The 10,140-nt window shown below is 41.7% G+C and overlaps 1 protein-coding gene across 1 annotated transcript; it reads right to left on the bottom strand.

Moving 5' to 3' along the window:
- Window positions 1-1,538: 1,538 nt before the first annotated feature.
- LOC128984726 (E3 ubiquitin-protein ligase RBBP6-like) lies at window positions 1,539-9,303 on the bottom strand. The gene is made up of 8 exons (XM_054404068.1): window positions 8,917-9,303; window positions 7,725-8,090; window positions 6,696-7,061; window positions 5,667-6,032; window positions 4,638-5,003; window positions 3,609-3,974; window positions 2,580-2,945; window positions 1,539-1,916 (listed from the first exon to the last, which is right to left on the bottom strand). Exons 1-8 carry the CDS (start codon window positions 9,301-9,303, stop codon window positions 1,539-1,541), a joined length of 2,961 nt encoding a protein of 986 aa, XP_054260043.1.
- Window positions 9,304-10,140: the final 837 nt, after the last annotated feature.

Below are 10,140 nucleotides of genomic sequence, written 5' to 3'. Positions count from 1 at the left end.
GAAATGAAGCTGTGGCAGGACAGGCTTGGTCATTTGAGCTATGGTTGTATTAAAAGTCTCAGGTCGCAGGTAGATGGGATGGAGTTAATTAAATACTTCAACATTACCCTTAGAAAAGTGTTCAAAGTGTGTTGAAGGGAAACAATCACAATTTCCTTACAATCAGAACAGGAGACATGCCACCAGACCTCTTGAGTTGATTCACAGTGATTTGTGTAGTCCAATCTCACCAGTTTCATTTGACGGTAAGAAATATATCATTACTTTTATTGACGACTTTACTCATTTCACGGTGGCCTATGCTCTAGAATCGAAGGCGGAAGTCACAAGATATGTCAAGATGTATCATACTTTGGCTACATCTCATTTTAATCTAAAGATTAGCAGATTTCGTTGTGACAATGGTCATGAATACATGTCAAATGAGTTGAATTAGTTTTTTGAGGAGCAAGGAATTCAGTATGAGTTCACAATCAGATATACTCCTCAACAGAACGGTGTCTCAGAACGAATGAGCAGGACTATTGTTGAAAGGGCTCGTTGTTTAATACTTAATTGTGAATTAGGTAAGACATTTTGGTCAGAAGCTGTTCGAACTGCCGTATATCTAATCAACCGAAGTCCGACATCAGCTTTAGGAGGAAAGATCCCTGCTGCTTTATGGTACAATGAGAAGCCTAATCTTGGTAAGTTAAGAGTTTTTGGCTGTGCAGCATATTTGCTGTTACCTAAGGAATTAATATCAAGTAAATTTGACAGCAAGTGCTTGAAGTGTTACTTAACTGGATATTGTCCTAATGGTTATCGACTGTGGGGTCCTGAAGAAGAAAAATAATCACTGGAAGAAATGTTGTGTTTTATGAGGAAAAATTTAACTTTGAGAGCACAAAAATTGAAGACTGGATTCCCGATCATGTAAATGAATCCAGATCAAGTAAAAAGGAAGACAAGAACAAAGAAGAACCCAGATCATTGTCTGATGAAAATCAAAGAATTTCTATACCAGATCTTGAAGAAGAGGAAGAAGAAATTGAAGATCATGTAAATGAAGAAGAAACAATAAGACACTCTACCAGAAAGAGGAATGTGCCAAGATACTTACAGGATTATGCAGTTCTTGCTCTGAATGCTGAATCCTTTGTCGATGTCTTTTGTCGCCATCGAAATTCCATCTCCTACGAACCAATCTATCCAATCCTGTGCTGTGTATAGTGGCGTGCCACCCTGCTCTGAACTAGCAACACTGCTCAGCGATATCTTACGTTTATCCTGGACGACAATACTCTACTCTCCTACGAAGTGAAGAAGAAACAATAAGACACTCTACCAGAAAGAGGAATGTGCCAAGATACTTACAGGATTATGCAGTTCTTGCTCTGAATGCTGAATCCTTTGTCGATGTCTTTTGTCGCCATCGAAATTCCATCTCCTACGAACCAATCTATCCAATCCTGTGCTGTGTATGGTGGCGTGCCACCCTGCTCTGAACTAGCAACACTGCTCAGCGATATCTTACGTTTATCCTGGACGACAATACTCTACTCACTCACCGCAAGTTTATCCATTTCCTTCCCAACTTCCGTAACTGCGTCCTTTGTTACACTCTTCTTCTCTTTCCTCTCCTTCTTATCCTTTACCTCTCTCTTAGCGTCACTTTTCTCCAATGGAGGAGGGAGTCCGCCACTGGTAGCAGCCACCCCACCATCGGAGTCACTTTCCTCCTCATCACGTTCTCGCGCCTCACGAATCCTATCCCTTATGTCGGAAGGATGTGTACAACTTGAGATCCCCCGTCCACGTGATCCCCTGTTCCGCTGACCTCCTCTCTTCAATCGATCAAAATGAGCATCCACGTCATTGCAAGACATAGGTTCAAAATCCGAATCACTGTCTGCACTTTCATTTTCCTGCTGAATCTGAACAAAAGGGGCAACTTGATCCTTAGGCTTGAATAACTGCATCATTTTTTATGTACGTCTATCTAAACCCATCACATTGCGATCACATGTAATATGTTCATATCTGCTAGCAGATTTTGTGGGACAAATAGATACAGTATACTCATCTGCCATCACTAGTATGTCTAAACGTTTTAGCAGTACTGAATTCGGAGTCCTAATCTTCAGTTTTCGAATTAGCATGCTATCGTCATACTTAAAAGTTTTAGTTGAAATGCGATCAATTCTTCCATCATAATAATCAATGTAAACGATCCTGTTCTCTGACGATTCGTCTAGAAATGCTCTCTCCAACAGTAAGCTTCCTCCCTTTGCGGTAGACATTTTGATGATCTTGAAGAAGAGGAAGAAGAAATTGAAGATCATGTAAGTGAAGAAGAAACAATAAGACGCTCTACCAGAAAGAGGAATGTGCCAAGATACTTACAGGATTATGCAGTTCTTGCTCTGAATGCTGAATCCTTTGTCGATGTCTTTTGTCGCCATCAAAATTCCATCTCCTACGAACCAATCTATCAAATCCTGTGCTGTGTATGGTGGCGTGCCATCCTGCTCTGAACTAGCAACATTGCTCAGCGATATCTTACGTTTATCCTGGACGACAATACTCTACTCACTCACCGCAAGTTTATCCATTTCCTTCCCAACTTCCGTAACTGCGTCCTTTGTTACACTCTTCTTCTCTTTCCTCTCCTTCTTATCCTTTACCTCTCTCTTAGCGTCACTTTTCTCCAATGGAGGAGGGAGTCCGCCACTGGTAGCAGCCACCCCACCATCGGAGTCACTTTCTTCCTCATCACGTTCTCGCGCCTCACGAATCCTATCCCTTATGTCGGAAGGATGTGTACAACTTGAGATCCCCCGTCCACGTGATCCCCTGTTCCGCTGACCTCCTCTCTTCAATCGATCAAAATGAGCATCCACGTCATTGCGAGACATAGGTTCAAAATCCGAATCACTGTCTGCACTTTCATTTTCCTGCTGAATCTGAACAAAAGGGGCAACTTGATCCTTAGGCTTGAATAACTGCATAATTTTTTATGTACGTCTATCTAAACCCATCACATTGCGATCACATGTAATATGTTCATATCTGCTAGCAGATTTTGCGGGACAAATAGATACAGTATACTCATCTGCCATCACTAGTATGTCTAAACGTTTTAGCAGTACTGAATTCGGAGTCCTAATCTTCAGTTTTCGAATTAGCATGCTATCGTCATACTTAAAAGTTTTAGTTGAAATGCGTTCAATTCTTCCATCATAATAATCAATGTAAACGATCCTGTTCTCTGACGATTCGTCTAGAAATGCTCTCTCCAACAGTAAGCTTCCTCCCTTTGCGGTAGACATTTTGATGATCTTGAAGAAGAGGAAGAAGAAATTGAAGATCATGTAAGTGAAGAAGAAACAATAAGACGCTCTACCAGAAAGAGGAATGTGCCAAGATACTTACAGGATTATGCAGTTCTTGCTCTGAATGCTGAATCCTTTGTCGATGTCTTTTGTCGCCATCAAAATTCCATCTCCTACGAACCAATCTATCAAATCCTGTGCTGTGTATGGTGGCGTGCCACCCTGCTCTGAACTAGCAACACTGCTCAGCGATATCTTACGTTTATCCTGGACGACAATACTCTACTCACTCACCGCAAGTTTATCCATTTCCTTCCCAACTTCCGTAACTGCGTCCTTTGTTACACTCTTCTTCTCTTTCCTCTCCTTCTTATCCTTTACCTCTCTCTTAGCGTCACTTTTCTCCAATGGAGGAGGGAGTCCGCCACTGGTAGCAGCCACCCCACCATCGGAGTCACTTTCCTCCTCATCACGTTCTCGCGCCTCACGAATCCTATCCCTTATGTCGGAAGGATGTGTACAACTTGAGATCCCCCGTCCACGTGATCCCCTGTTCCGCTGACCTCCTCTCTTCAATCGATCAAAATGAGCATCCACGTCATTGCGAGACATAGGTTCAAAATCCGAATCACTGTCTGCACTTTCATTTTCCTGCTGAATCTGAACAAAAGGGGCAACTTGATCCTTAGGCTTGAATAACTGCATCATTTTTTATGTACGTCTATCTAAACCCATCACATTGCGATCACATGTAATATGTTCATATCTGCTAGCAGATTTTGCGGGACAAATAGATACAGTATACTCATCTGCCATCACTAGTATGTCTAAACGTTTTAGCAGTACTGAATTCGGAGTCCTAATCTTCAGTTTTCGAATTAGCATGCTATCGTCATACTTAAAAGTTTTAGTTGAAATGCGTTCAATTCTTCCACCATAATAATCAATGTAAACGATCCTGTTCTCTGACGATTCGTCTAGAAATGCTCTCTCCAACAGTAAGCTTCCTCCCTTTGCGGTAGACATTTTGATGATCTTGAAGAAGAGGAAGAAGAAATTGAAGATCATGTAAGTGAAGAAGAAACAATAAGACGCTCTACCAGAAAGAGGAATGTGCCAAGATACTTACAGGATTATGCAGTTCTTGCTCTGAATGCTGAATCCTTTGTCGATGTCTTTTGTCGCCATCAAAATTCCATCTCCTACGAACCAATCTATCCAATCCTGTGCTGTGTATGGTGGCGTGCCATCCTGCTCTGAACTAGCAACACTGCTCAGCGATATCTTACGTTTATCCTGGACGACAATACTCTACTCACTCACCGCAAGTTTATCCATTTCCTTCCCAACTTCCGTAACTGCGTCCTTTGTTACACTCTTCTTCTCTTTCCTCTCCTTCTTATCCTTTACCTCTCTCTTAGCGTCACTTTTCTCCAATGGAGGAGGGAGTCCGCCACTGGTAGCAGCCACCCCACCATCGGAGTCACTTTCTTCCTCATCACGTTCTCGCGCCTCACGAATCCTATCCCTTATGTCGGAAGGATGTGTACAACTTGAGATCCCCCGTCCACGTGATCCCCTGTTCCGCTGACCTCCTCTCTTCAATCGATCAAAATGAGCATCCACGTCATTGCGAGACATAGGTTCAAAATCCGAATCACTGTCTGCACTTTCATTTTCCTGCTGAATCTGAACAAAAGGGGCAACTTGATCCTTAGGCTTGAATAACTGCATAATTTTTTATGTACGTCTATCTAAACCCATCACATTGCGATCACATGTAATATGTTCATATCTGCTAGCAGATTTTGCGGGACAAATAGATACAGTATACTCATCTGCCATCACTAGTATGTCTAAACGTTTTAGCAGTACTGAATTCGGAGTCCTAATCTTCAGTTTTCGAATTAGCATGCTATCGTCATACTTAAAAGTTTTAGTTGAAATGCGTTCAATTCTTCCATCATAATAATCAATGTAAACGATCCTGTTCTCTGACGATTCGTCTAGAAATGCTCTCTCCAACAGTAAGCTTCCTCCCTTTGCGGTAGACATTTTGATGATCTTGAAGAAGAGGAAGAAGAAATTGAAGATCATGTAAGTGAAGAAGAAACAATAAGACGCTCTACCAGAAAGAGGAATGTGCCAAGATACTTACAGGATTATGCAGTTCTTGCTCTGAATGCTGAATCCTTTGTCGATGTCTTTTGTCGCCATCAAAATTCCATCTCCTACGAACCAATCTATCAAATCCTGTGCTGTGTATGGTGGCGTGCCACCCTGCTCTGAACTAGCAACACTGCTCAGCGATATCTTACGTTTATCCTGGACGACAATACTCTACTCACTCACCGCAAGTTTATCCATTTCCTTCCCAACTTCCGTAACTGCGTCCTTTGTTACACTCTTCTTCTCTTTCCTCTCCTTCTTATCCTTTACCTCTCTCTTAGCGTCACTTTTCTCCAATGGAGGAGGGAGTCCGCCACTGGTAGCAGCCACCCCACCATCGGAGTCACTTTCCTCCTCATCACGTTCTCGCGCCTCACGAATCCTATCCCTTATGTCGGAAGGATGTGTACAACTTGAGATCCCCCGTCCACGTGATCCCCTGTTCCGCTGACCTCCTCTCTTCAATCGATCAAAATGAGCATCCACGTCATTGCGAGACATAGGTTCAAAATCCGAATCACTGTCTGCACTTTCATTTTCCTGCTGAATCTGAACAAAAGGGGCAACTTGATCCTTAGGCTTGAATAACTGCATCATTTTTTATGTACGTCTATCTAAACCCATCACATTGCGATCACATGTAATATGTTCATATCTGCTAGCAGATTTTGCGGGACAAATAGATACAGTATACTCATCTGCCATCACTAGTATGTCTAAACGTTTTAGCAGTACTGAATTCGGAGTCCTAATCTTCAGTTTTCGAATTAGCATGCTATCGTCATACTTAAAAGTTTTAGTTGAAATGCGTTCAATTCTTCCACCATAATAATCAATGTAAACGATCCTGTTCTCTGACGATTCGTCTAGAAATGCTCTCTCCAACAGTAAGCTTCCTCCCTTTGCGGTAGACATTTTGATGATCTTGAAGAAGAGGAAGAAGAAATTGAAGATCATGTAAGTGAAGAAGAAACAATAAGACGCTCTACCAGAAAGAGGAATGTGCCAAGATACTTACAGGATTATGCAGTTCTTGCTCTGAATGCTGAATCCTTTGTCGATGTCTTTTGTCGCCATCAAAATTCCATCTCCTACGAACCAATCTATCCAATCCTGTGCTGTGTATGGTGGCGTGCCATCCTGCTCTGAACTAGCAACACTGCTCAGCGATATCTTACGTTTATCCTGGACGACAATACTCTACTCACTCACCGCAAGTTTATCCATTTCCTTCCCAACTTCCGTAACTGCGTCCTTTGTTACACTCTTCTTCTCTTTCCTCTCCTTCTTATCCTTTACCTCTCTCTTAGCGTCACTTTTCTCCAATGGAGGAGGGAGTCCGCCACTGGTAGCAGCCACCCCACCATCGGAGTCACTTTCCTCCTCATCACGTTCTCGCGCCTCACGAATCCTATCCCTTATGTCGGAAGGATGTGTACAACTTGAGATCCCCCGTCCACGTGATCCCCTGTTCCGCTGACCTCCTCTCTTCAATCGATCAAAATGAGCATCCACGTCATTGCGAGACATAGGTTCAAAATCCGAATCACTGTCTGCACTTTCATTTTCCTGCTGAATCTGAACAAAAGGGGCAACTTGATCCTTAGGCTTGAATAACTGCATCATTGTTTATGTACGTCTATCTAAACCCATCACATTGCGATCACATGTAATATGTTCATATCTGCTAGAAGATTTCGCGGGACAAATTGATACAGTATACTCATCTGCCATCACTAGTATGTCTAAACGTTTTAGCAGTACTGAATTCGGAGTCCTAATCTTCAGTTTTCGAATTAGCATGCTATCGTCATACTTAAAAGTTTTAGTTGAAATGCGTTCAATTCTTCCATCATAATAATCAATGTAAACGATCCTGTTCTCTGACGATTCGTCTAGAAATGCTCTCTCCAACAGTAAGCTTCCTCCCTTTGCGGTAGACATTTTGATGATCTTGAAGAAGAGGAAGAAGAAATTGAAGATCATGTAAGTGAAGAAGAAACAATAAGACGCTCTACCAGAAAGAGGAATGTGCCAAGATACTTACAGGATTATGCAGTTCTTGCTCTGAATGCTGAATCCTTTGTCGATGTCTTTTGTCGCCATCGAAATTCCATCTCCTACGAACCAATCTATCCAATCCTGTGCTGTGTATGGTGGCGTGCCACCCTGCTCTGAACTAGCAACACTGCTCAGCGATATCTTACGTTTATCCTGGACGACAATACTCTACTCACTCACTGCAAGTTTATCCATTTCCTTCCCAACTTCCGTAACTGCGTCCTTTGTTACACTCTTCTTCTCTTTCCTCTCCTTCTTATCCTTTACCTCTCTCTTAGCGTCACTTTTCTCCAATGGAGGAGGGAGTCCGCCACTGGTAGCAGCCACCCCACCATCGGAGTCACTTTCCTCCTCATCACGTTCTCGCGCCTCACGAATCCTATCCCTTATGTCGGAAGGATGTGTACAACTTGAGATCCCCCGTCCACGTGATCCCCTGTTCCGCTGACCTCCTCTCTTCAATCGATCAAAATGAGCATCCACGTCATTGCGAGACATAGGTTCAAAATCCGAATCACTGTCTGCACTTTCATTTTCCTGCTGAATCTGAACAAAAGGGGCAACTTGATCCTTAGGCTTGAATAACTGCATCATTTTTTATGTACGTCTATCTAAACCCATCACATTGCGATCACATGTAATATGTTCATATCTGCTAGCAGATTTTGCGGGACAAATAGATACAGTATACTCATCTGCCATCACTAGTATGTCTAAACGTTTTAGCAGTACTGAATTCGGAGTCCTAATCTTCAGTTTTCGAATTAGCATGCTATCGTCATACTTAAAAGTTTTAGTTGAAATGCGTTAAATTCTTCCATCATAATAATCAATGTAAACGATCCTGTTCTCTGACGATTCGTCTAGAAATGCTCTCTCCAACAGTAAGCTTCCTCCCTTTGCGGTAGACATTTTGATGATCTTGAAGAAGAGGAAGAAGAAATTGAAGATCATGTAAGTGAAGAAGAAACAATAAGACGCTCTACCAGAAAGAGGAATGTGCCAAGATACTTACAGGATTATGCAGTTCTTGATCTGAATGCTGAATCCTTTGTCGATGATGTACCGCAAAGTTACAAGGACATTTCAGCACGTGATGATAAGGATCATTGGTACCAAGCTGTAAAGGAAGAACTTAACTCTATAAAGGAAAACAAAATTTGGACTTACACTGAACTACCACCTGGAAGGAAAGCTATACTTTGAATGTTAAAATTATCATATGATCAGCTGACTGTTTGGACTGTTTGTAAACTTTATATTTGATTTTATTGTAGTTCTTTCTTAATACAAAAAGTGTTTCAATGTTATAATATCTTCTTTTAATCAACTTATTTTGTGTTAGTATATTTATATAAGGCACAAGCCTTACTTGTATATCATCTAGTCTTTCCAATACCAGGTCCATTGAATTTATTAGCTCCTTGACATTGTTCTCTAACATTAGAGGATTACTCTCAATCAAGTTGAAAAGATCCAGGGCTTCTTGGAAATAGCAGGCCAGCATATTGTGCATGTTTTGAAACATCCTTAGCGATTCACCCCTGATTACGTGGTACTTTACATTACCTAACTTTGTCAACAATAGACTGTTAAGCTCTTGTTCAACTTGCACAATTGTTCCTTGCATATCAGCCAGTCTTTCTAATGCCAGATCCATTGAATGTAACAGCTCCTGGACATTGTTCTGGAACATTGGAGAATTTTCCTCAATCAAGTTGAGATGATTCACGGCCACTTGGTAATAGCAGGCCGGCATGTTTTGAAACAGCCCTAGCAATTCGCCCCTGATTACGTGGTACTTTACATAACCTAACTTTTTCTACAATAGACTGTTAAGCTCTTGTTCAATTTGCACAATTCTTCTTTGCATATCAGCCAGTCTTTCCAATGCCAGATCCATTGAATGTAACAGCTCCTGGACATTGTTCTGGAACATTAGAGGATTACTCTCAATCAAGTTGAGACGATCCACGGCCAGTTGGTTAAAGCAGGCCATTATGCTGTGCATGTTTCGAAACATCCATAGCAATTCGCCCCTGTTTATGTGGTACTTAAACATAATTTAACTTTAATGTCACAAAATGTTACCATGCCCTCAAGTGACCCTGGTTTCTCATTCACCTTTAGATCCAAGCAGCCAGTCTTGCAATTCAACAATCCAAGATACGGATTTAAACATAATAACCATATTTAAAGCTCATATTTTTATGAGTAAACTGGCACTTGCTGCAGCTGATGTTATGTTGTCTTAGCAACCATTATGATTATTCTGGTTATTGTTTTTCTAAAGGATTGTACACAAATTTAACTCTTTTTAATTTGATTTAACTGATCGTCTGCATCAAAGAGAATGGAGTCAAACCTCGGCTTCTTTGCTGATGTGGGTTTGTCAGAGGGTTCGATCTCGGCGACCTTTTTCTTGCGGCAGAGAGCAGCGATAACATCAATGTCCTCGCCCTCATCATCTAACGAGAAGAGTCTCATGGTCCTTTCTATTGTCCATCTCTTGGAATGAATCCCAATTGACAAGGATCAGCCGTCCCGCTAGTGTAGTCTGGAATTGTTCACCGTCTGGCATTTGTTCAGTTTGTCT

This window comes from Macrosteles quadrilineatus, unplaced genomic scaffold (assembly GCF_028750875.1).
Source record: "Macrosteles quadrilineatus isolate MER2022 unplaced genomic scaffold, UCM_ALF_1.0 Scaffold_2__2_contigs__length_208266976, whole genome shotgun sequence".
Classification (NCBI taxonomy): Eukaryota; Metazoa; Arthropoda; class Insecta; order Hemiptera; family Cicadellidae; genus Macrosteles; species Macrosteles quadrilineatus.
Note: the sequence above shows the minus strand (reverse complement) of the source record. Positions and strands in the feature narration are given on the sequence as shown.